The 25,821-nt window shown below is 46.6% G+C and overlaps 1 protein-coding gene across 1 annotated transcript in view; it reads left to right on the top strand.

Moving 5' to 3' along the window:
* Positions 1–24,634, top strand: part of BTBD16 (BTB domain containing 16) — a 41,511-nt gene extending 16,877 nt beyond the window's left edge. Inside the window, exons 8-15 of the mRNA XM_045568331.1 lie at positions 1,216–1,346; positions 7,978–8,097; positions 17,289–17,380; positions 18,731–18,813; positions 20,440–20,517; positions 21,732–21,830; positions 23,240–23,428; positions 24,529–24,634. Of these exons, the coding sequence (XP_045424287.1) occupies positions 1,216–1,346; positions 7,978–8,097; positions 17,289–17,380; positions 18,731–18,813; positions 20,440–20,517; positions 21,732–21,830; positions 23,240–23,428; positions 24,529–24,597 (861 nt within the window). The 3' untranslated portion in view covers positions 24,598–24,634. The remainder of the gene's footprint in view (positions 1–1,215; positions 1,347–7,977; positions 8,098–17,288; positions 17,381–18,730; positions 18,814–20,439; positions 20,518–21,731; positions 21,831–23,239; positions 23,429–24,528) is intronic.
* Positions 24,635–25,821: the final 1,187 nt, after the last annotated feature.

Raw genomic sequence — 25,821 nt, 5'->3', positions numbered from 1 at the left:
GTGAGAACAACCTGGGCAGGGCACGTGGCCCCTGGGGGACCTTCGAGAGCACCACAGATGCTGGGATTTCATCCACCAGGCCCAGCTCCAAAAAAATCTATTTAAAGGCACCAACTGAAGGGTAGCAGTATTTTATTTTGCCAAGTGAACACATTTATTTTTTAAAAAAAACATTATTTTATTTTTAAAAGGATGTTTTAACATCAAAAATGCAGAAAGACCTTAATTTTAGGGGAGGAAAAAAGCAGCACAGCCTTTCTCACCAAAATAGCAGGCAACCTTCCAGGACATTCCTGCTGAAGTTGTAAGACCTTGCCCCACCGGGGTCCAGACAGTGTGCCAGCTTTGGGATTAAATGACATAATCCAATTGTCATTAACAAAGGGGAAAATGGAGAGCCAAGGCTGACAGCAACTTGCCCGGGGGCCAGCTGCTGAGGGGCAGGGCTGGGTCCAAACCTCAGGCCTCCTGATTCTGGCGTCCTCAGTGTGGCCCCAGTGACCTGGAGGGACACTCACACCGTGAACAGACTCCTAACACTTGGTCCGCACACAGCCAGCATGTTGCAGTGTTCCTGCCGTCACGGCCTCGGCTTCGCCCATGGGCATCTGCAAGCCACTCTCTGTAGCACCTGCACTCTGTTGGCATTTCTCGGCAACTTTTGGGCCCCGGGCCGTGAGGACATTCGAGGTGTACTAAGACCCTCTTAAGGTCCCTGGCCCCAGGAAGCCTTTTCCACTTTCCTTGCCCTTTTATCCTTGCTTTTGGGGTGTGTGCCCCCAAAACCTCAGAACTCCCCATGGGGTATGCCCCTCCAGCCTTTGCGTGACCCGTCACTGACTTTAGCCAGCATACAAGGCTTGTAGTCAGGCTACCTGGGTTTGCATCCAGCTCTGTCCCTAACTACTTGTGACCACAGGTAAGAGTAGAAACCTAGAAGCCTCAGTTTCCCCAACAGTAAAATAGATAATAGTGGACCAACTTCATAAGGTTGCGATGAGTATTGATTTAAATCAACCGAATGCAGTGCCTTGAGCACAGCAAACACTCAGGAAAGAGTATCTGCTATAACGTGTGTATTTTGTAGAAAAGGTTTGAGCACATCTGCAGTGGGACACTCCTTCTCGGAGCCCGCGTGTAGCATCAGGGCAGGCCAGCAGAGGGTGCCAAGAGCTCAGGACTTCCTTCATCAACTGGCTTTTCTTGCCTTGTCAGTACAAGGAAGAGCAGCTCACCGCCGCCTGTGAGAAGTGGCTGGAGATGAACTTGGTCCCTCTGGTGGGGACACAGATCCACCTCCGGAAAATCCCACAGGACCTGCTCCACAAAGTGCTGATGTCTCCCAGGTCAGAGCTGCTTCCAGGGTGCTGCCCTGGGGTGGGCATGGGAAGAAGTGGGGGCCAGCGTGGGGCGGGAGGTGCTCCAGTGGGGCTGCACCCACACCCCTGCTGGACGTGCTGAGTCCTTCCTGATCCCAGACTTCCTGCCCTCCTGGACAGTTGGGCCTTGCCTGGGGGCCCAACCTCAGGGAAACGCTTGAGTTGGGGAAGGGGCTCCTTTCGAGTCCCTCCTTCTGGGTAGGGACCTTCTGGGTTCCCACTGTCTCTCGCCTCCCTGAGTGCAAAAAGTGAAAGACTTTATTGCCTAAGCAATTTTTAGAAAAAATCCTGACATTAATACACATTCATTATATGTATAAAACCTCTCACCCTAGATCAGTTTACATCTCCAGCCCCAATTCCTCTCTAGACTCAAACATTCAATGGCCAGAGGGACCTACTCAACCCCTCTGGCTATTAAGGCTAAAGCCCAACTCTTGATGACCCCTGACCTTTGCTGCACCTCCACCCCTCCCCCAGTGTTCCTTGACCATCTGACCAGCTGCTCAAGTAAGAACCTTGAGAGTCCTTCTGGCCCCCGACCCTGAGGTCAGTTCTACTTCCAGATGGAACCTGGCTCTCTAGGCCTCTTCCCATGGGCACCAGCCCCAGCCAGAGGCCAAACCTCCATGGTCTCAGGTGGCCCACCACGGGGATCTCTACTCTGTCTCACTTCTGGTCTGGACCCCGCTCCAATCACACGTTGAGCCAGGGGTTTCCCTCTGTGATCTGGCGGCATCTCACGCACCGTGTGGCAGCCACAGGGCCCTTCCCAGGATGTCCGTGCTGAGCCCTCACCTGCCCGGGGCCTCTGTGCACGCCCACCCTCCTGCCTGAAATGCCTGTCCCAATCATTCCCCCATGCTGGGCTTTTTAGGTCATTTCCAATGTCTTACCAAGATAAATAGCACCTCAGTGAACATCCTTCAATGTTCATTTACCTTCATCTCAGATTATTTCCCCGCATTAAATTCCTAGAAGTGAAATGACTAAGTCAGAAGGACTTGGCGTTTGTTTATATTAGTCTTTTAAAAAGTATTTTATTTGAAAATAATTTCAAACTTAAAGAAAAATGGCAAGAATAGTATAAAGAATACCTATTAATATATATTCTGTACCCTGAGTCACCCTATTCAATTTTTGCTGTGTTTCTCATTTGCATCTCATTTACATATACACATCTTTTTTTTTTTTTCCTGAACTATCTGGGGGTAAGTTGTTTATACCTCATGCTCCTTTACTCCATATGCTTCAGTCTTTATTTCCTAAGAAAAAGAAATTTTTACTATAACCACAGTGTGGTTATCAACTTCAAGAAATTTAACATCAGTGTAATACTTTGACATCGTCTATCCAATACTGTCCTTTGTAGCATGTTGCTTCCCTGCAATGTTTAGGATCACATGTTGCATTTAGTTGTCATGTCTCTTCAGGACTCATTTCAAAAGGTTCTTGGTACCCATTGCCAGTTACCAAGATTTCACTCCTTCTGGGGGAATTTCAAAAGTGAAAACTAAATTCTACTAAAAATCTTAGTGGTATATTAGAAAATAAGTGTTTACTCATGTTTATGTGATGGAAAGCATTCTGATTTTAGAAATTCGATCTGGAAAGATTTATTCTACTGTAGGTTTGAATTTGCTAAGTAGCATGCAGCGCCCTCACGCTTACAGAGAGGCAAGGGTGGCAGAACAGGGTTCTGGTGTTGGGGGAGACCGTATCACCTAGGAAGGCCCCAGAAGCCCCAGCCCAGGGTGCGGGGTGCATCCAGAGTCATTCCACTGTGCTCCTCTCTGCTTTTCCCCACTCGGGCACTTCTCCCTCCAACAGAGCAAAGGTTACGCAATCATAGAAGAAAAGATAAACATGGCACCCCTTAGACTTTTCATAACACTGTCCCTCCCTTGGAAAGGCTGAGCTGTCCCACGCTGGTAGCATTTAACCAAGAAAGGAGAAAAAAGTGTCTGACCACAAGCAGAACGTTAGTGGTGGGATAAGCCTGACAAAGTGAACGCAGGGCAGGAAAAGAGGTCAAGAACATTACGTGTCAAGTGTCTAGACTCAGAAGCTTGGCAGACATGACTGATGTGGAAAATGGGTCCTGCTCCTCCGGCCCCTCCCCGGGAGCTGTCTGCACAGACAGTCCAGGGCTATCCTGGCTGGAGAGGGAAGAGCCCTGCATGGCTGCGGGCATGTTACCACCTGTGTGCCCTCGCTGATGGCTCCCCCAACTCAGGTTCACATCATCCGAGGCTGATCTCCAGTGGCCGCCTGCTTTACAGCTTGAGGAAGGTGGGAGACGGCGCAGAAAGAGGGGGGCTTGTTAGAAGTTTAACCAGGCCAGGGCTTCTCATCTTAGGGTGCTTGCTGAGTTTCAGGCTGCCACGGCCCATACCGGATTCAGAATGCACCTTCCGGCCAGCTCCCTGCCTGGCGTGTGTGGTGTGCTGTGTGCACTGGCCTTTCTATCCCCGCAGCCTCGTGCTGCAGGTGCAGTTACTATCCCTGAGATAAGAGGGGCTAACAATGGCCAGGGGGGGGGCCTCTGCTGGCTCCAAAGTCCACGTGCTGCCCCCTGCGCTGCACCCTCCTCGTCTGTGAGGGAGGCCCAGGCTTCCAGCGACTGGAAGAACACAGTGAGAACTGGGTGGTCCTGAGGATGCATAGAAATGCCAGATGCCAACATCCCAACATCCCAATGTCTGGGGTGGAGCATCCCTTGGCCCCACCCCACTGCCCTTCCAGCCAGAGACTGTGGCCGGCCCCTCGGTTTGTGGTCACAGGTGTTCCGAACAGCATCCATTTCTTAGCAGATGCTTCCACTTCCAGGCCATTTGGCCATCCCTGTCTGAACTCCTTTGACTTCATCTTCCTCTGTTTTTTTTTTTTTTTTTTCATTTTGTAAACAACCTGGGGTAAAATATACACAGCTGTCCTGAGCTGGGCCTCTGGTTTTAAGTTATTTGCCCAGGCATTTGATTTTCAGTTAATTTTCTTCTGAGAGGTCACTGTTAGGTTACCCTGTTCTACTAACGCTAATATTAAGAAATCGTCATTCCAAGTTCAGTTTTTCTGGACGCCAAGCTCCTTGTGGACTTAGGAGGATGGAGCCCTCAGAGGGCTATCTAGGTCCTATCTACTCAGAAGGCTACCTGGCAACCAGGGCTCTGTGTCACTTGTGTTTCCAATTCTCCTTGACTTCCTGTCGATGATTCAAGGGGTCTCTGGCCTCAGGAATTCCCTAAGAAGAGCTACCCATGTCCGATTGTCACGCCTGTCCCACGGTTTGTCCTTCAGCGTGGGACGCGGTTCCCATTGTTGTCAGGAATACCCCTGGGCATCCATCTCAAATGTAATAGCTCCTGAAGCTTCTCTACTAATAATACAGTACCTACCAATTATTGACGCTAGTTGTATACGGCGCATGCTGAGTGGGTCATCCAGACGAATTCCCGTGGCAACCCAATGTGGTGAGTACTGCTACCATTTGCCTGTGGAGTGGAGATTACAGGAAATGAAGGGTTAGTCTAAGGTCCCCCCATGCGACATGAGAGTTGGGATTCGAACCCGGTCTGAGTGACTTGAGACCCCATGGTCATTGCCAGCCCAACTGGTGTGCTCTGCCCGAGGCCTTCTTTTTCCTCATTGACAGTCAAGATCAATAAGGATATTGATATTATTTTTTACTGTAAAACAAATTATAGAATAATACAATTGTATTCATCTCTCCAAATGAACAAATAGTAACATTTTGTCTTAAAAAGAAAACAAACATTACCAAGAAAGCAGAAATCACCGATGTTCCCTTCCTCCATCCTGTCCCCTTGCTCACTCTCCGCCTCCCTCCCTTCCTTCCTAAAGACAACCAAACCACTGTTAGGAACTTGCTTGGCTCCAGTCCATGTGATTATTCTCTTACTGTAATACATATGTGTGCACCCTTAAATAATGTACAATGTTTAAACTTCAAATAATTGTTCTCAGTGATTGTAACATTCTGCAACTTATTCACTAGCATCCAGTGCTGCATTCTCTCCATGTTGATACTTACATATCTAATTAGCATTTAAAATTTCATTGTACAGGTTTCTACCAAATGAATACACAGCAATCTTTTTTCATTCCCTTCCTAATAGCCTTTGTTTTATTTTGTCTTGTTTGTTTTTTCACTATGACAAACGGTGCTGCTGTGGGCATCCTTGTTCATGTCTTACTCACACAGGCACAGCTTTCTCTATTGGTCTATATTCAAAAGGGGGCTTTTGTTATTTATATACAATTTTCTCAGTAAAAAGTAGAGGACAGGGTCTTGTGAAAAACATTTTTTTCTCCTAAAGAACAAGACCAGTTATGTTCCAGCGGTTGCTAGTGAGCACCACTCAACAGAGAGTGGATAGTGCAGGGGTTCACCTGTGTTGGGGGGAGGTTTGGAGCTGCTGTGAGTTCTCTCTTGATTGAGGCCGTCAGAGCTCTTAGGTAAATGCAAATGTGCTTGGATGTCCTTGGCGTGTTACTTGTTGCAGGAACTAATACTTTCACGTATTGATATTGGCCTCAAGGCAGAGGGCTTTACTTCACTATTTATCCTTCATAAATAAAACCAGGATTCTGATTCACGGATGGCCCCTGCATTGCTGCTGGCCCCTCTGTAGGGAGATCTCAGAGAACCTTCTGCGTCTGAGGACGTCAAGTGTGGAGTCTACACTGGAAGTCACGTCACTTCCCAGCCCAGCTGACGAAGCCCTCCGTGGGAGTATCGCACCAAAGGCTCTGCAAGGTCTCCCCTTCCCGCCAACTGTGGTTGACCAGACAGTGACAGACTTGGTCCTGTCTGGCCAGAGTCAAAGCGCATGCATTTGTAGATGGCCTGAACACCACATTAGAGGAAAGAGATGGTGCTACTGTGTCCAGAAATAGCATGAGAGGTGGGTGACATTTCCCCTGACCTTCAGAGTCACAGTTTGGCTTGGATTCCACCCACCACAAGCACTGAAAGTGGTAATGAAGAGGCTATGACATATTTTAAAGCCAAGGTGCTATGTCCATGATCAGGGACCAAAAATATCAACAGGTTTCAGAAATGTCAAAATGGCTTCATAGACAACCATCAGCGGTTGTTAGAGAAGGTGCGTGGGAAACATCTGTACCGTGCAGAGCTGACATTTCGGGGCAGCAGCTACTCCTGGGCACCCCTTGTCTGCTGAGGACAGGCCTAAGGCTGCTGCAGGCACCATGCAGGCTCGGGAGCCAGGACTCAGCCTGGCTCCTCGTGAACAAGGACTGCCATTTGCGGAGCCGGGCACTGCGCTGCGTACTTTGTCTCTGTGTGGTCAGCACAATAATGACCCCAGAGATGTCCATGTCCCACTCCCCACAACCTGTGATTATGTCAGTTTCTATAGCAAAGGAGAAGTAAGGTTGTGGATGGAACCAAGGTCGATAATCAGATGACTTTAAAAGAGATTATCCTGGATTATTGTGGCCCAACGGGTCACAAGCAACCTTTACATGTGAAGAGGGAGGCAGAAGGGTCAGACCAGAGAGAGATTTGATGGCGCTGTGCTGCAGAGCATTGATTGAGGAAGAGGCCTCAAGCCAAGGAATACGGGTGGCTTCTAGCTGCTGGGAAAGGCAAGGACATGATGCTCCCTGGAGCCTCCAGAAGGAACACAGCCCTGCTGCCACCTTGATCTTGGCTCATCTTGTACTTCTGACCTCCATAACTATGAGATAATAAATTCGTGTTGTTTTAAGCCACTTGGTTTATGACAATTTGTTACAGCAGCAACAGGAAACCCACGTAACGTCACCTCATCCGTTCTTCCACGCTGTACTCTGAGCAGCTGCTATGATCACTCTTCACGGAGGAGGAAACTGGACCTGCAGGGCAGCTAAGCAACTTGCAGGGGCTTCTGCAACCAGTGTGGGCCAGGACTGAGATTCTAGCCTGTCCTGTACAGGCCTGAGCCCGAATGGTGTGAGCCTGGACAAGTTATTGGGGTTTCAGCCCCTTGGTCAGGGCCAGGAGGCACTCACCTGGGGTGTCAAATGTAAGGGGGCACCGACAAAACTCAGTCGTCAAGATAAAGTATATTTTAGTGCATATTTTAAAATCTAAATTAGTACAAAAAATCATGATGAACAGAATACTAAAATTTTAAATAAACATAGGGTTAGTCTCTATTTTTACATCAATAAAAGTAAGGACTATATCCCAACTTTGCACGGCTTTTGTGTGGAATTAAACCAAAGAATCTACAGAAAACATCTTTGAAGACCTGGCACGTAGTAATAACTCATTAAATGATGACCTTTTTTTCTTTTTTCTTTTCTGGCAGGGGAACGGTAGGTGGGTGAAAACACAGGCCCCAGTGTCAGGCTGCTAAGATTCAGATCCCAGCTCCGTCGGACAGCAGTTGAGTGCCCTTGAGCAAGTCATTTAACTTCTTTTTGTTTGAGGCAACCTGCAGACTCCACAGTGGCGCCTCACTCCTAAACACACTTTAACTCTGTTTTCTTACCAACGGCGTGGTTTGGGGTTTTTTTGTTTTTGTTTTGCTATTCCTAACATTTCTTCTCAATTTTTTATTTTGGGCAGTCTGTTCACCTTTAGTGAATTTCATCTTCTGAAAACAATGCTCCTGTGGGTCTTCTTGCAACTGAACAACAGAGTTCAGACAATTCCAATTCATGAGACCGTGCTGTCATTTTTTACCAGGTAAGACGACTTAGAGTTGATTGATGAAATGTACTTGCACTGTTCTTCTTTTTTTTTTTTTTGCTCCTAATATCATGGGGGGAAAGGCATCAGGCATGTGATTTTTCATAGCATCATCCAGAGTGCAGTTTTCTTTATGGGGCCTAAGACTGTGGGAAGTCTTTGAACCACTAAATTACTTGGAAAAGTAAATAACATGTAGGTGTTACAGTATGAGATGATCACATGCTTCTGGGAACTTGTTGTGTGTCCAGTCATAGGCATGATGCAAAAGGTACTCCTTTCTTTCAGGAAAATTACCATACTGCACTGGCCTTAAAAACTTCATTTTTTAAATGTACTTAAATCAGACCGTATCACTCTCATTTATATTTCACCAGATCACACATAAAAAAATTCTGGGTTTTTTTGACAAATGAAAAAGCACTTGAATGTACAAAGGTTTCATAGCATTAATCCAGTTTCTTATACTGTCTAAACTTATAAATTCTAAAAGAAAAATAACAATTACAGTAATAACAGTGGGCACCATTTAAATATGCTTTGCTAAATACAGTCGCTCATAAACCCTGTCTATTCGTCATCTCATTTAATCTGCATAATGCTAAGGGGCTGGTTTTATTATTCCCATTTTACAGATGAGGAAACTAAGGTAGAGATGAAATACATTGTCAGAGATTGTGCAAGTGGTGAGGAAGGGAGCCTGACTTGAACCCAGACCTGCCGAAGCCCCAGATGCTCTGCTGCCGATTCCTAGTGCGGCAGATGGGATTCCTCTCTGGTGCCCATGCAGGTTGGTTCAGTAGCAGCTTTTTGGGCACAGGGTTTAGAAAAGATCCTGAGGCTGCCTCAAGATTCAGTGCTGTTGTCGTTAGGCGAGGACTTCTGAAATTGCCTTGCAGCGCACCTTGTGCCTCCTGCCTGTGTCTTTGCCCGAGCACGTTTGCTGTCTGTGCAGTGGAGAGGACCCCTGAGCAAAGCTGCTGTAGAGTGTGATAGCCTGTAGCCGATGCCAGTCCCAGGTGGCCTCAGAGGGTCTGCCCTGGACTGGAAGTGACGGGGAGCATTAGGTTCGTGTCAAGTTTGTGTCTCTGTTCCCCACCTCAGCAGGAATGGGGGCTTCCAAGCCTGATAAGGCATCTTCAAGGAAGTAAAGACACTCCATTTCTTCTGCACATGTGACGGTTAGCAGATAAGCACATCTTCACATATTAATCATCAAACTGACCTGTTGAAGCCAAGTTTCATCTGTACTGTTTTGAAGCATCTAATCCATTCCTGGAACATCTGTGTGCCGTGTTAACTAAAGAGCCCATTTTATTCTGTCTCGTTATTTGAGGAAAGTAGTATTCAGTGCCGGAATTATGTGTACTTTGCTCAGTTTCTATATAATTTGCTTTGAACCCAAATGTTTTACCCCCGCCCCCACTCTTTTAATAGCCCATGAGACACTTTTTCCAATGAGTCATGCACACCAGGAGAAATTGCCATTTGGCTCCAGGGCAGCTCTCGTCCTGGAAGCGTCTTAGCCCTGGGAGACAGGAAAAGAGCTAGAATGTGGTAATTCATTGGAGCCGTGTTTTTAACGCGGAGGAAGCAAGTGGGAAGGAGGGAGTTACGGTGTGTGGCTTCCGCTGCCTTCCACAGCACTCCTGAGCCGGGACTCCAGGGCTCTGCCCCGGAGGGTCAGGCACATGGCTATTTCTCACCACCATGGCTTTTCCATTTTCTCCTGAATCTGTACTGACTGGATTTTGACCTCCAAACCTCACACCTCCAGGCAGCATTTCTCCAAGGCCCTGATCCTGCATGACTTTCCTTGTTAGAAACCATTTACTTGTTCCCAAGTCCTGTCACTGCTCCAACCTAAGCAACGCTTAGTATCTTCCAAAAGGGCCCGAGTCCTCTCGCCGCAGCAGGGGTGGCTCCAGACGGCCAGTGCCCGCGGTGTCCCTCCCCTCCTTCTCCCTCTGCCTGCCTCGCGGCTCACCCTCCAGCAAGCTTTGGGGCTGACTGGGGGAAAAGATGGGAAAGCATGGAGCTCGGACATTCTCCCCTGCAGCCATCCAGGCCCACTCTGCCCTCGGCCTCCCTGCTCAGAGGACCATGTGGCCCATTTTTAGATTGTAGCTGGTTCTCCCGTCCTGCCCACTCTTCCTGCTCCAGAGTGGTGGCATCTGTAAGGTGTGCCCTTGTCAACGGCCTCCACCTCCCAAACACGACTCCTGAGCCCCAGGATCCTGCCCCTGAAGCCCCCTTAGCCTGCTCTGCCTCCTCTCTCAGTTGGCCCGTGATGGGGGCAGCTCAACAGAGCCTCTCTGCGGCCCCCATGAGCTCCTGGGCTCATTTATGTCCTGCCTCCCTTGGTTCATCATAAGCAGCTTAAAGAAAGAGTTCATGGTCCTTTATCTTACAACCCCAACTTGCCTGGCACTTTGCTGGACACATAATAGCTTAGTGAATGATGAGCTTCCACTAAACATTTCTATGTATCAATAGCTCGGTGCCCCACAGAGAAGTGGGTCTTGATATGTTCATGCAAAGTTCAGAGAACACCGTGACTATGGCCACTTGTACTAATAGGGACCGTGGACAAATTTCTATTGCTAATGATGGGTAGTGCCTGTGGGTGCAGTAGACCGAGAAGGAGCCTAAGCTCTTCTCTAGGCCCAGTGAGGAAGAATGTTGTGATAGGTTAGTGGCGTCTACTCTGAACCCGAGAGTGGGGATTGGTGGCATCTGTGCCCAGTGTGTGCCACCCCTTCCCGAAGAGCCCCAGGTCTGACCAGCGGCCATGCGGGGCCTTGTAACTGCTGGCCTGGCTGGCCGGTGGCTGGAGGGCTCTGGCTGAGGCAAGAGCTGCCCCCCACAGAGGCCGAGGGAGCCTGCATGGAGTCAGGGTCAGCCTGGGCCAGCATCGGGTCCAGGGAGTTGAGCTACAGCGTTCAGTGGGCAAGGGGAACAGCTAATCAAGGGAGTTTCAGAGGTCGCTGCCTGGAAAGTGCCAGAAGGATTTAAAGGTGGGAGAGATGAGCTAGCCCCCAGAGAGACAGTAAACAGCCTCAGGAATGAAAACAGAGGAAGTTGACTATTTGGCCCAATTATTAAAGTTACAAATACTGATGAAATAATTATTATTAATTATTTAATTATTTAGATACAGTGATCTATAAGCTACCTTCCAGGGAGAGGGACATGTTGAGGCCACCACACTATGGGGACCTCCAAGATGGGATGTACCTTCATAACGTGGCAGCAGGGGCTGAGGAGTGAGGCTGAGCTACCGCTGAGGGCGTGGCCCTGGCCTGCCCAGCACCCGGAAGTCAGCGGCCCCTGTCCCTGTCTGTCTCGGCAGCGTCTGGAAGACAGGCCAGGAGCGAATGTAGCTGAATAGTTGACTCCTCCCACTGCAGCTCTACCTGCAAATAAACACATACATCCGAGCCTCTCCCATTTTCCTTTGTTTATTGATTTTTTTTCAATCTTTCATTCATTCAACAAATATTTATCGAACACACACTGTGTGCCCGAGACACTAATGGAACGTTGACGGGGCAGGTTCTCTACCTGGCCAGATGTTTTGGAACAACTTTGAGCCTATTTTTGTTGCTGTCTTAGAACATCAATATAGGAAGGGAACACATAAGCACACACGTGTGTGCACAAATACATATACAATTACACACACATTAGCACGCGCGCGCGCGCACACACACACACACACACACACACACACACACACACACCCCTCTGCACCTCACAGCCTGTTTTCCTGGCAGTGGTTATTTTAGAAAAACAAATAGGCTGTCCAGAATTAAATTTAACATCTCCTTGCAGGAAAAACAAAAAAAGTAAGCAAAGCTGTTGCCTTCACCCTGGAGGAAAAGTCATCATTTCGTTCCACTTAGCGGTCTGAGAAGTTCAGGAAAGTTGTAAAAACTCATAATTGGAAAAGGTCCATTAGCAGGCAAATTTTTAACTTTTTAAAAGTACCTTTTTAATCAAAGTATAAAATACATAAAGAAAAGTGCACAAAACCTTAAATGAACAGCTCAATGAATTTCCGAAAAGTGAACACACCAGTGTAACCAGAACCCAGACCAAGGTATGGAACATGACCAGCCCCTTAAAGAGGCTCAGCTCAGTCACTACCCCCTCGCCCGAAGGTAAACAATACCCTGACTTGCTTTGCCATCCATGTGTCTGTCCTGCTTTTGAACTTTATGTCAAGAGAATCCTATAGGATACGTTTTTTAATGTCTGGCTTCTTTCACTCAACAGTATATCTGTAAAATCTATTCATGTGGTTGCATGTAGCGATAGCTTGTTCATTCTCAAATATTTTATTATATGATTACACCACAATTCATCTATCTATTCTGATGTTAATGGACATTTTAGGCTACTAGGAATAGTGCTGGCTGCATATACAACCGTGTACACGTCTTTTGGTACATGTAATTATGTGCTTCCATTGCGTATAACCTAGGAGTAGAATTACTGTGTCATAGGGCATGAAGGAGTTCAACGTTAGTAAATACTGCCAAACAGTTTTGCAAAGTGGTTGTGTGAATTTATTCCCTAATCAGCAGTATATTAGAATTCTGGTTTTTCCATATCCTTGCCAACCTTGGTATTTTAAATCTTTCACTTTTCTGATGGATGGATAGTGGGGCTAGTTTGCCTATTTTCTTTTAATTTACTTCTGCCTACTGATGGATCTGAACATCTCCTTATTTATTAACCATGTGTAATATTTGTTGTCTCTATTGTAAATGGTATCATTTTGAAATTTTTATATTTTAATTATTTGTTGCAGGCATATAGAAGAACAACAGTTTTTGTATATTGACTTTGGATCCATATATTAATAGATTTCCTTATTACATCTAATAATCAATTGATTCTTTTGGAATTACATCTAATAATTATTACATCTAATAATCAATTGATTCTTTTTAATGTATAATCATGCCAGTTTAAGAATAATAATAGATATATCTCTTCCTTTCCGAATCTTAATGTTTTTCATTTATCTTTCTTGCCTTATTTAACTAAGGCAAGTGAACTTCCAGTATCGTGAATAGTGAGTAGGTAGAATCTACTATCATGCTGAGTAGACGTGCTGATAATGAACATCTTTTTCTGGAGTCCATTCCCAAGGGAAAGGCTTTCCATAATTCCCCAAAGTGTGTATGACGTTGGCTGCGGGCTTTGTGTCGATACTCTTTACCAAATTTGGGAAATTCTCTATATTCCTAGAGTTTTTAATTATGAGTGAATCTTTTTGACTCTTCTGTAATAAAACTTGGCCTAAAACATAAACACATTGTACAGCTATACAAAAATATTTTTATATATTTATTCTATAAGCTTTCTTCTATTTTAAACATTTTCAAACTTCTTTTGGTTTTTATATTTTTTTTGTTAAAAATTAAGACACACTGGCCTAGGCCTACACAGGGGTCAGGATCATCAACATCACTGTCTTCCACCTCCACATCTTGTCCCACTGCAAGGTCTTCAGGGGCAATAACGTGCGTGGAAGTGTTATCTGCTAGGACAATGTTTTTTTCTAGAGTCCCTTCTGAAGGACCTGTGTGAGGCTTTTTACAGTTACCTTTTTTTTTAATAAGTAGAAGGAGTGTATTCTAAAATAATGATAAGAAGTATAGTAAGTACATAAGCTAGTAACAGTTGTTTGTAATCATAATTATTGTGTACTGTATGGAATTGTATATGCTGTACTTTTACACAACTGGTAGTGTAGTAAGTGTGTTTACACCAGCATACACACATAACTAATGCATTGTGTTATGACATCACTAGGTGATAGGAATTTTTCAGCTCCATTATAATCTTTTGGAATCACCATAACATATGTAAACCCTTGTTGACCGAAACGTTGTCATGTGGCACGTGACTGTATTTGTAGAATGTGTATGGATAAAAGCATGGAGTATATACTTCTTTTGTCTTGATTCTCTCATTCAGCATAATCATTTTGAGGTTAATCCATATTCTTGCATGTCCCAATAGGTCTTTGGTTTATTGTTGAGCAATATTCCATTTATGGATTACCAAAATTTGTTTTCCTGTTCAGCTTTTTGACAGACATCTGGGTTGGTTTCAGTTTGGTGCTATGATAAATAAAGCTACTATAAACATTCATGTATAAGTTTGTCAGAAGGGCAGAGACATGCTTCCATTTCTTTTAGGTAACTAAATGCCTAGGGTGGAATGGCTGGGCAATATGGTAAGTGCACATTTAACTTTTTAAGAAACCGCCAAACTGTTTTCCAGAGTGGCTGTACCATTTTACGTCCCCGCTGGAAGTACACAGGAGGGTTTCATTTGCTTCACATATTTGCTACCATTTGGGATAAGTCTTTAATTTTTGCCAATTTAATGCACACTTAATGGTATCTTGCAATTTTTAACTTGCATTTCCCCAGCGACTACTGATGTTAGACATCTTTTCATAGGCTCATTTGTTATTCATTTATCTTCTGTGGTGAAAAGTCTGTTCAAACCTCTGGCTCATTTTTAAAAATTGGGTTGTTTTATTGTTGAATTGTAAATATTCTTTATATATTCTGGATATAAGTTCTTTATTGGATATATATTTCATATTTTCATTTTCATAAGCATCTTTCGAATATTGGAAGTTTTAAACTTTGATAAAGTTCAGCTTATTGATTATTTTCTTTTGAGTTCATGCCTTTTGTGTGCTATTTGATAATCTTGTCAAAGCCAAGATTACTAAGATTTTTCTTCTTTGTTTTCTTCTGAGAGATTTACAGCTTTAGCTCTCACATTGGCAGTTAAGATTAATTTTGAGTTCAGTTTTGTACACGTGTGAGTTAAGAATTAAGGTTCATATTTTACATATAGATACTCCTTTATTCTAGTGCCATGTGTTGAAAAGTGAGATGGAAAAGGTGTGGGCCTGAGAGGTGTGTAGAATGCTGGCGCCATGACAATAGACCCGCCAGGCTCTAGGAGCAGGTTATACAATTGGATCCAGGGAATGGACTCCACCCCTCAGATCCTTTGAGATTTTAGAAAATCAGAAGCTGAGGACACCATTTCCTTTCTTCGAGGTGGACCGTGGCTTGGGTGATTTAGGGGTGGCAGTGACAATGAATGCCACCAAGAACAATTCCCTGTACTTGACCCACTTGAGTCCCAGTCACTTTTCCTGGGACGGGAGGTCAACGGTGGTTCTCACGAGGTGTGGAGGACTTATTGGCCCAGCAGCTGTGCCACATGCCTCCAAGCACTTCCCCCTCTGCCCTTCCCATGTCCCGTAGGATGCACCTGTAGCTACTGCTCCCATTTGGTAGAGAAGGAGAGTGAAGCTCAGAGAGGCCCGGCAGCCCGATCAATGGCTGGCTGGGCCGAGACTGGACCCTGGTCCGTCTGCCCCCGGGCCCAGCGTGGTTGGGCAATGAGCTGACCCATGGCCTCTCTGAGTGAGCCCCAGTAGTGGACATCATTGCCACTTCCAACCACCTGTCTCAACAAAGTCGTTTCCAAGTCCTCTGGGAGAGGAGGGTTGTCCAGAGAGGTCCAGGTGAGTGGCCTGCGGGCCTGAGTGCCTCTCAGAGGGAGACTCATACCTTGGTTCCTCTCACTACCTGGGAGCGTTCGCACTCCAAGCAGACAGAAGCGGTGCCTCGTGGCTTCTGGGCGGAGGGCACTGCTTGCCTCTAGGCCTGGCCTTTCCCTGTGGTGGAATCTGATTGTATGTGAGGGGCAGCGACAGCAGGTGCTCACTGCTCAGGGGCAGCGCCAGGCCATGGGGGCCCTTGCCACAGGTATGGGCTCATTCCCAGGGCACCAGGCTAGGCTGGGGAGGACAGAACAGCGTCAGCTTGGCCCTTTCTCCCCCATCGACACCTGCTGCCCAGCCGTGATGCCACCTCAGCTGTTCCTCCATTAAATGGTGAGAGAGAGGCAGAGAGGGAGGGGCATGCAGACCAGCCTGAGAAAAGGAAGCACACGGCAGCTGCTTGTCCCACTAAGACAGCGTGTCCCTAGGGCCCTGCACAGCACCCACTAGCCCCGGCTCCACTTGCCCTGGGTAATGGAGGGCCGGTTCCAGATCAATAGCCCTGCACTCCTGGAGTATCGACCTGGCTTTATGGATGCCTGCTCTGTCCAGCTCCAGCCACAGACACGTGGTAGGTGCCCATAAATAATCCTTGCATTGAGTCAGACTCTTGCCTTTGCACCTGTCTCCTGTCCCCCAGCTCCTCAGTGCCCCTAGACCTGGGGACCACTGCCATAGAGAGGGGCCCGGCAGACCCAGGAATTCCGAGATCTTATGAAAGCAAGTGGTTCCGGGAAGGCTGGCGGGCATCTCCGACAGAGGTGGGACACGGGCCAATGGTGTGCCCATCCAGCTGGGACAGGGCGTGACTTGGACATCACTCTTGATTCACGGAAAAATAATCTAAAAGCACCCTCAGCTGGAGTGACTCTGCATTTTCAAACAGACTTGGAAAAATCATCCCCATTGTCCTCATTTGTGAAAATTATTTCTAAACAAGGGCGGGGGTGCCTGTCTGTGCACACGTGTCTCCTCAAGGAAAACCTCATCTTCCCGAGCCACCCCTGACCGCCAGCCCTGGGGGAAATTAACTGGAGTTTAGCATTAACACTGATGGCAGCAGAAATGATGGTGAAACCAGCTGCTAAAACTAGTTACCCCCGCATCTGTTCTTTTCTTCTTTTTAATTCCAGCAGAAAGCACGTTTGAAGCGTCTAGTGCAGGCACTTACTGGAAGGGTTCGTGCCTTGGCTGAGCCTCGGTTTCCCAGCTGTAAAATCTGAAGCTGACCACACTTGCTCCATCTGCCCCACAGACAGTCTGTGGGACGCAAGTGAGAAAATGTACATCGAAGTCCTCCGTAAAGTAACGTGCATTACCATCTCACTTAGTACACATCTGTTGGGCACCTACTATATGCACAGCTCAGAGGCAGACGTTGAGGGGATAAAACCACTTGTCCCCAGTACAGCGTCTGGGGTTAGACTTCACAAAGGGCATCGCCGCCGCCTCTGCTTCCACACACCTCACCCTCAGGGAGAACCCGGCTCCGTACGGCATGACTTTTACTAGCCCAGGCTAATTCCACAGAGCAGTTTTCTGAAGGCCTTTTATTTTTCTTTGTGCCCCTGCTAAGCTTTTCCAAGGAATGTTGCTTTCTGGACCGGGATGTAGGACAGAGATTGATGCCGCTCTTCCGTTGCTTGCATCTGCACAGCATCACCAGAAGTAAGTCCCAGCCCCTGTGAGAGCCTCCCCCAGAAAGCCCTTGGGGTTTGCCCCACCCCTCAGCCACCGGGGTGGGGGACAGCCCCACCAGATGTTTCTAAAGGAATCAGCTGAGATCTGGTATTGTCAGCTTCCAAGCTGTGTGACTTTGGGGAAGTCATATAACTGCTGGGTCTTCGTTTCCTTGTCCATAGAATGAAGGAAATCAGAGATTCTATGAAACACGATGATGAGAAGGGGCTTATGTATTGTGCAGCAGCACACGCTGCCAAGGGCAGTTTTATTGGCATACGATGTGTGCCCTGCCTCTCAGCCTGGGATTCACTCCTAGGCCTCTTGCTTGGCAGTTTGGGACAAAACTCTAGGTCTGTGCCCTAGACCCAGGCTTGTGCCCCTCGTGCTCTGGGCACAGGGGAGGGCAACTGTCACTTGGAAAGAGGTGAGTAATACTGGGCAGTCCAGGAGCCCACTCGGTGTGATCTTCGCATCCGGAGGGAACTCTGAGAACCTTCTCAAAGCCATTTCAGCTATCCAGATATAAAGTAGCTCTAGAACTCAGGTAGTTTTGTCCACGTTGCTTCTAGACAGTCCAAAAGCACTGAATATCTGATCTCAAACTTCCCTTTCCAGGCAGGATTTCTGCCAGGGGGCTGGGAACACATGGCTGGGGGAGGAAGTTACTTGTGCATAACTTACAGATGCCCAGGGCCCTGGGAAGGTGACCTAGAAAAAAGTATGAGCAAAAAAATAACAACAGAAGCAACTTTTAATTGGACCAATGTGCAGTCTAAATATCTTCTTCCTTTTTTCTTTGTGATTTTTTTTTTTGTAATATTGTAAGAACCAAAATATCTTTGAAGAGTATGGTTGATTGGTCTAAGCTGAACTTTGAGGGCCACTGATGGCTTCTCCTTCAATAATAGTTCCCAAGGTCCCCTCCAGAGTTCACTGGGCAGTGATATCTTCTTGCAGGGTTGTGGGGAATATATTTCACTCAAAATAATATAAGCTAAACTTATATTAAACATTAATATGTAGTACAGAAAATTTCCTACTAAAGTTGAAATGGCCACCCAATTTGGAGTGAATTCATTCATTCCTTTGGAAGTTGATTTGTATAAGTTTTTAAAAAGGAGTGAATTTGGAGGACAAAAGTTGTTGACTCTGAACACAAGCACAGTGAATCTGAGATGTTTTATTCCCATTTTATCAACCAAACCTTAAATGAGACCACCCGCCTTTTTTCCTTCCCTCAGCATTTGACTTCTTTTTTCTTTCTGTAAATGAGACGTTAGAAGTTCCATTATGAATAAATAAATGTAAAAATGTTCCCTCTGTGTTTCTTCCAAGGCAAGGATCTGGAGCAGTTAAGGCACATTAACCTTTTCCCAGAGTCATGGCTGGTCCGGGTTGCAGCCAACCATTACCATGCAGTAAGTCACCAGCTCAGCAAGGAAACAATTATCAAAATTTATTGCCTCTCTGACTTTGCCTTTTCTGGAGATGTGTTTCACATTTGAAACCTCTGGGCCTTTGAGGTCAGGACACATCTGGATCCTCCTCCTGGGGAAGGAGAGAGGAGACCCAGCCCTGGAATCGGAGTGCTTCAAGGATCTGCCACGTTGATTTGGAGGGTTCGATGGGGTACAACGGCACCGGTCACAAGGGCCCCCAAACCAAGACCCCTGACAGACCCAAACATAACGTGTGCTTACTATTGAAAATTTTCAAAATGCAGAGAAATTGAAAGAAAGAAAAGAAATACCCTCAGACCCTCCTCCCAAATACAACCACTGTTAATATCTCATATTTACTGCCTTCCAATCTTTACATATATTATATATACAATGCACTCAATTAAATGTGCTTCCTAACACCATTTTTAATGGCTTTAAACTCTTCCACCAAGAGAATGCTAGTCTGTCATTCTTTTACTGTAGAAAATGTATAGTATTTCTAATTGTTTACTATTAATATTATAAATAACAGTATGGTGAACATATTTGTACCTAATGGTTTATTTTATTATACTTTGAATTATTTTTTAATAGGATATTCTCAAGAGTAGAAATGCTGGCACAAAAAGGAATGAGCGTTTTTGTTTTGATACATATTGGGACCAAATTGCTCTTCCCCCACTAATAAATGAGCATGCCTCACTTCGCACATCCTCAGCAATGGAGAGCATTTTAATTTCAAATCACTTTTGTTAATTGAGAAGGGAACAATCACATCTCATTTTTTAATATGCATTTCCTTTATTCTCATTAAATACGAATATTTTTCCATGCACTATTTCCCCCTTTGTGAATTGTCTGTGCAAACTGTTGTACTTCTTCTGTGTTTCCAATCTTGCATTTTTGGCGATGAAGTGGGGCAGTGTGTGAGTTCTGAAGATGTATGAGTCACTGGGTAAAATTCAGTCCAGCTCAACAAATACCTATTGTAATGCGCAAACCACAGGCTCAGCGCTCCCCACCCAGTAGAAAATGACTCCACGGAAGCCGGAAGCCGCTGCTCTGGGTCATCACTCAGAACTGTGCTCTAACAGAGTGGTGGAGGGGTGACAGAGAGAGGGGACAGTGTCTGTGCTGACACCTCAGGAAGCCCCCCACCTCCCTCTCTGCCCTCTGACCCTGCCCACCTCTTTCCTTTTCCCCCTGCTGCCATCCTCCCAAAATCTGCTCCCACCCCTCCCACACCCTCACCTTGGGGCCTGCCATGCGGGGACCTTACTGGCTCTTGACTTTGTGACCATGGTCATCTCTGCCTCATGATGGGGCCACTGTGTACACATTTTCTTTCCCAGGTAAGACTGCTTGGGTACTTTTTGTCCTCTTGGCACCCTCTGAAAGCTCTGAGCGCAGTAGCTGGCACAGAGCAGGCTGTCAGTGAACACCTGCGGACTGCAGGAATGGCTGCACCTAGAGTCTAGAGGCCGACTTCTCTTTCGAGCACCGTGGGAGATGTGGGGATCTAGGAACGGCCGTAGAGACGATGAGAGGCCCTCGTGTCCAGCAGATCAGGCTGCTGGTGACCTGTGTGTGTTTTCCTTGCAGTTGGAGAATGGGGGTGACATGGTCCACCTGCAAGATCTTAACACCCATGCTGTGAGATTCGGGCTGCTCTTCAGCCAGGTACCAAACACTGGGCCTGAACAATGGGAGGAACCACCCTTCTTGTGCTTGGTTAACGACCTCTGTAGAGTGGGCCATGTTCACCTTCTGACCTCTGGTGGGAAGGTCAGGGGAGAAGAGGGCGTCGTGGGAGTCTCTCCCATGTGCTCACCAGCTCCCAGCAAACAGAATCCACAAGAAGGGGCCTGGGACCAGCTATTCAGTAATCTGATGTGTGTCCCAAATTTCCCCGCTAACGTGACCAACTGTCCTGGTTTTCCCAGCATGGAGGACTTTCCCTGGGATGTGGGACTATTGGCTCTAAAACCAGGGAAGGCCTATGCAACCTGGGGTGGGTGGTCATCCCATTTCCCACAAACATCAACAGCCACCAACTGGCTCAACAAGAGACTTCCTGCCAAGTCCATGTTTAAAGTTGCAGTGGTGAACCATTCTGGGCAGCTATTAATATTTTAATGGGTCCCAGAATCAAACTGTGGTGGGTCAAGGAGCTTGATTCCAAGACATCTTGGTGCCCAGTCATCAGAGGGATGTCTGGGGTTGGTGGCTGTGCTCTATCTTGGGTTCCCTGTGATAGGCACAAGTCTCCAAGAAATCACTGGTCCCCTTTGATTCTTTAAAGGCACTCCAGTAGCGATCTCAAAAGAGTTCATGTTTCAGGGACTCAGGGCCTGAATCTATCATAAGAGAGTCCCTCTGGGTCAGGCCTGGGTGGGCTGGCCCAGCTCCTTGGTTGCAGAGACGTGTCCAAGTAGGCAGATATAGACCGCAGGGGCCAGGACTTCTGCAAGTACCATGAGTAGAAAGTGTCTCTTAGGCCCCATTAGATTGGAACAAAATGCTTTGTTTCAAAGGTCTACAGACCACAGGTCATCTAAGAACATACTTAACCCATTCTTTTCCTTACTAAGGAACATGCGGAGTGAATAATATTGTCACTGCTCAGTAACTACTACCAACTCTACTAGGAACTTCTGCCGACTGTACTAACTGTGAGCAGCAGTTCTCACTGCTAAGGATCTGTGGAGTCACCACAGTTTGGCTTTTCCTGTGCCTCCTAGGCTAACATTGCTGCTATAGTTTCATTGCTAAATCAGCCTCCAAATGAGTGACTTTTGTTGTTGTTGCTATAATTTATTTCCCTATGTCCTCTTGACCTTGAATACTAAAGATTTTTTCTCCCTTCACTTTGTTATTTCTCTTTCCCAATTTAGGAGCACACAACTCATTCACAAACGATTGCTATGTACGGATTCTTCTTTGAGATAAAGGGAATCAGACATGATACTACCTCTTACAGTTTTTATATGCAGGTAAGAAGGACAGACCACGTGAAAGATGTGTCTCTGAAAGTCTTTTAGATTCAGAATCAATTCATATTGTGTTCATAATTGATTAATCATTAATTAATGATTAATAGGAACCATACTGCAAGTGCTAATCATGCTTAGACAGGTGATGTCATTTGATTTTTGTAACAACCTTAGAAGGTTAGTACCGTCAGTCCACTTAGCAGATGAGGATTTCAAAACTGAGTATCCTCATCTTCACGTAGCCTCTACTGGGAAAGCCAGGGTTAAATTCTAGGCTTCTGTCTCCACACGTGGGGCTCAGCTCATCTTCATTTCAAACATCATGGGTGATGCTGTACACAGATGGTCATTCTTCCATGAAGGTAACAGGTAGTGCCCTTAGGTGGGAGAGGGGGTGATCTTGTTTAGTGTGGCAAAGCAGAGCCATGGGCATGACCCCAGAGGGGTCAGGAGGGTGCCCGAGTTCCCACCAGTGCTCTTGCTGGACTTTTAAGAGAGGTAAGAGAATAGCACATTCAGGAGCAGAGAGTCTGCAGTCAAATGGCCTGGCGAACCGTATGACCTTGGCATGTCCCATGAACCTCCCTCTGTCCAGTTTCCTCCCCTTTAAGAGGGAGTAGGCAATAGGACATACCTCCCGGGTTGTCGCACATATTAAATGTGTTAATTTGTGCAAAGGGCTTGGAAAAGGGCCTGACACATAAAGCACCATATGCATTAGCGATGATGATGATGATGATGACGACGATGATGACAACTATGATGAAGGACTGCTGTGCTCCCCTTAGGATTTGCTTATAAGTGTCTTTTCTCCAAACCGCAAGCATTTGAGAAACTGTCTTTTATTAATGTTTATTACTACTGCCAGTCACAGTAGCTGGAACATAGGGGTGCTTTAAATGATGGGCTGACTGGGAATGAATGGATCCGTGGATGAATGCGTGAATGAAGACACCTGGGTTTGGGTCTCACCTTCGCCACTACCTTGTGCCCTTGAGCAAGTCATTTCTCCTCCTTGGGCCTCAGCTCTTGGTCTCCAGTGAGTCAGGCATCTCCCTACACAGTGGATTTTTCTGGGTGGAAGAGATGAACTAGGTAACATCCCCAGTCAAAATGCCCATCCGAGTGCTATGTTTTTAATTCTGGCAAAGTGATAACGAAGCTTGACTTAATGGTATTTTTCGGGGTTGGCCGCAGCCCAGTCCCTCGGCCAGTGGTTTATGTGTGGTGAGAGCTCAAATATCAGCTGTCTCAGCAGCAGTGGCTCTCGGGAAACGGAGCCATTTCAGAAACACCCTCTTGCTTCCTGCAAACATTATACAGGAGGGTCTATGTGCCAGGAATCGGATTTTGCTAACCCTGGGCCACCTCGGGCACAGTGCCCCCTGAGATGGTCACTCTCTCTGCAGAGACTAAGGCACACAGACCTGGAATTCCCCGACCTGGGCTACAAGGACGGCCCCATCAGCCTGAAAGCAGAGCGCTTGGTGAGATACGAGATCAGAGCCCAGACCCTGGTCGACGGCAAGTGGCAGGAGTTCGGGACAAACCAGGTGGTACACAAGTTTGGGCTCACCAAGTCGTCCCGCAAGAGCAACGCAAGTGTTGGTCTTTGCTTCTCTTTTTGTTTATTTCCTTTCTTGCTCTTTCTCCCCCCCATCCCCTTTGGGGGATGACTGGCTTCTAATCTCCAGTGGTCGACACTGGAGTTTACCGGGGAAGCTTGTTTAGCTTCTCAAGGATTATTACAGCTTCAAATAATACTGAAGAGAAACGTTCTGGAATGAAAAGCAGGGACACTGATAACTATAACCCACATCTGACTGCCTGACTTGGCTCACACCAGATGCGTTTTGCAAGTTCCAAGGGTATTTGGAGGGTGGACAGACACGGGGGGCGCTCAGTGGGGTGTGCTTGCATCACCTGCACCGGTGCCTGTGCACAGCCCGTTACTCCTCCTGAAACCCACAACCCGCACCTGCTTGCCCTGGCCCACGGGAGGACTGGGCCCACCGACCTCAGTGGGCAGTGCCAGCATCCAGGTGATTCAGTGCCTGGCCTGGCTTTGACAGCCACAACCTAGAAGTTTCCAGAAAGCCTAGGAGGAACTCTTTAGGCTGTGAATTCAAGGAGGTCTGAGGGCGTCCCTTGCCGTCCTGCAGGGAATGGGACTTTGCCATAAGCCAGCGAGGAGTTCCCAGTCCTGACTGCTCGTCAGGACCATGGGGGCCTTACTGCTCCCCAGGCCAGAGCACCCCCAGATCACCAGACCAGATACTCCGTGGGACAGGCCTGAGTATCAGTATTTTAAAAAGCTTCTCAGGTTATTTTCTATGATGTCAGAAATCAGAATAGCAATTTCCTTTGCGGAGGGCCTGGGATATGAACACAGAGGGAACATGAAGGAGATTTCTACCAGGTTGGAAGTATCTTTTATCTAGAGAAGGGTGATGGTGGTGACACAGGAACTCTTTGTGAAAATTCAGCAAGCTGGACTCTTAAGATTTGTACACTTTATTGTATTGTAGTTATACCTATTTTTTAAAGTTTATTTTAAATACTGTCTGTAGGTGATTCTGACATGCAGGCAGAGCTGAAAACCACCAGCTCCTGCAATTGTTAGGCCTTCCTTGTCCCCCTCTAGAGGATAATTCTTATCCTAAAAGTCCCATTTGCTTTGTTTTGTTTCATATTTTAGACCTTGAAAATCCAAACTGTGGGCACCCCAATATATGCAAGTTTTGCTTTCATCTTCCCAGGATCTTGACAGTTTCCAGAAGAATCTATGGGATTTCTCCCCACCGGTCTGCATAAAAGAAAATAAAATAACATGAAAGGAAACACTCAAGTATTCAGCTGACCTTGCTAGATAGTGATGGTCTTATTCGAACTTTTGCCTACACTTGTATCATTTGAGGGTGGAAAGTACCAGAGCCGAGTCCATTTGCCATTACCAACCCTACAGCACCCTGCGTCCAGCCCTAACCTTCTGCCCTCTCCAGGTGTTGGTGGGAGCACCAGCAGTGACAACAGACTCCCACTGGGAGCACCAAGGACTTCTCTTAGGATGCAGCTCTGCCTGCTACTCAGAGCAACATACCTGCCCATGGTCCCTGGAAGCTAGGGCTCAGACAGAACAAGAGGTTGGAAGGGAAGGAAGCAATTATAAGGTTCAGAGTGACTTATTTATCATGCCACATTTTTATTTTATTGTACTTTTTGAGACAGGGTTTCACTCTGTTGCCAGGGCTAGAGTGCAGTGGCATCATCATAGCTCACTGCAACTTTAAACTCCGGAGCTCACATGATCCTCCTGCCTCAGCCTCCCGAGTAGCTGGGACTGCAGGCATGCACCACCATGCCCGCCTAATTTTTTCTGTATATATATTTTTAGTTGTCCATATAATTTCTTTCTAATTTAGTAGAGACGAGGTCTCACTCTTGCTCAGGATGGTCTCAACTCCTGAGCTCAAATGATCCTCCCGTCTTGGCCTCCCAGAGTGCTAGGATTACAGGCATGAGCCACCATGCCTGGCCATCCATGTCACCTTTTTAAATGGAACTCCGTGGGTTGGAAAAGTGAGGTAGAGAGCCTTTCTTCCCACTGTGTGTATTAGTTTTCTATTGCAGTGTAAGAAAGTAACGCAAATTTAGTGACTTAACACATTTAACATTTCACAGTTTGCATGGTTGAGGAATCTAGGCACAGCTTCATTAGGTCCTATGCTCAGGGTCTCATAAGACTGCAATTTAGTGGCAACCAGGCTGTGTTCTCATCTGAAGACATGACCAGGGAGAGTCCACGTCCAAGTTCATTTGGGTTGTTGGCAAACTCATTTTCTTGCAGTTGTATGACTGAGGGACTGACTGCTACTGGCACTTGGGAGAAAGCTGCCCAGGTCCTAGTGGCCCCCTGCAGTTCCCTGCCACTGTAGCTTTCTCTACAGACATTTCAAAACATAGCTGTTTGCTTCTTCAAGGCAGCAGGAGA

The sequence above is a fragment of the Lemur catta genome, chromosome 14 (genome assembly GCF_020740605.2).
Source record: "Lemur catta isolate mLemCat1 chromosome 14, mLemCat1.pri, whole genome shotgun sequence".
NCBI lineage: Eukaryota > Metazoa > Chordata > Mammalia > Primates > Lemuridae > Lemur > Lemur catta.
The sequence above is the reverse complement of the archived record's forward strand: the minus strand, read 5'-3'. Positions and strand labels throughout refer to the sequence as shown.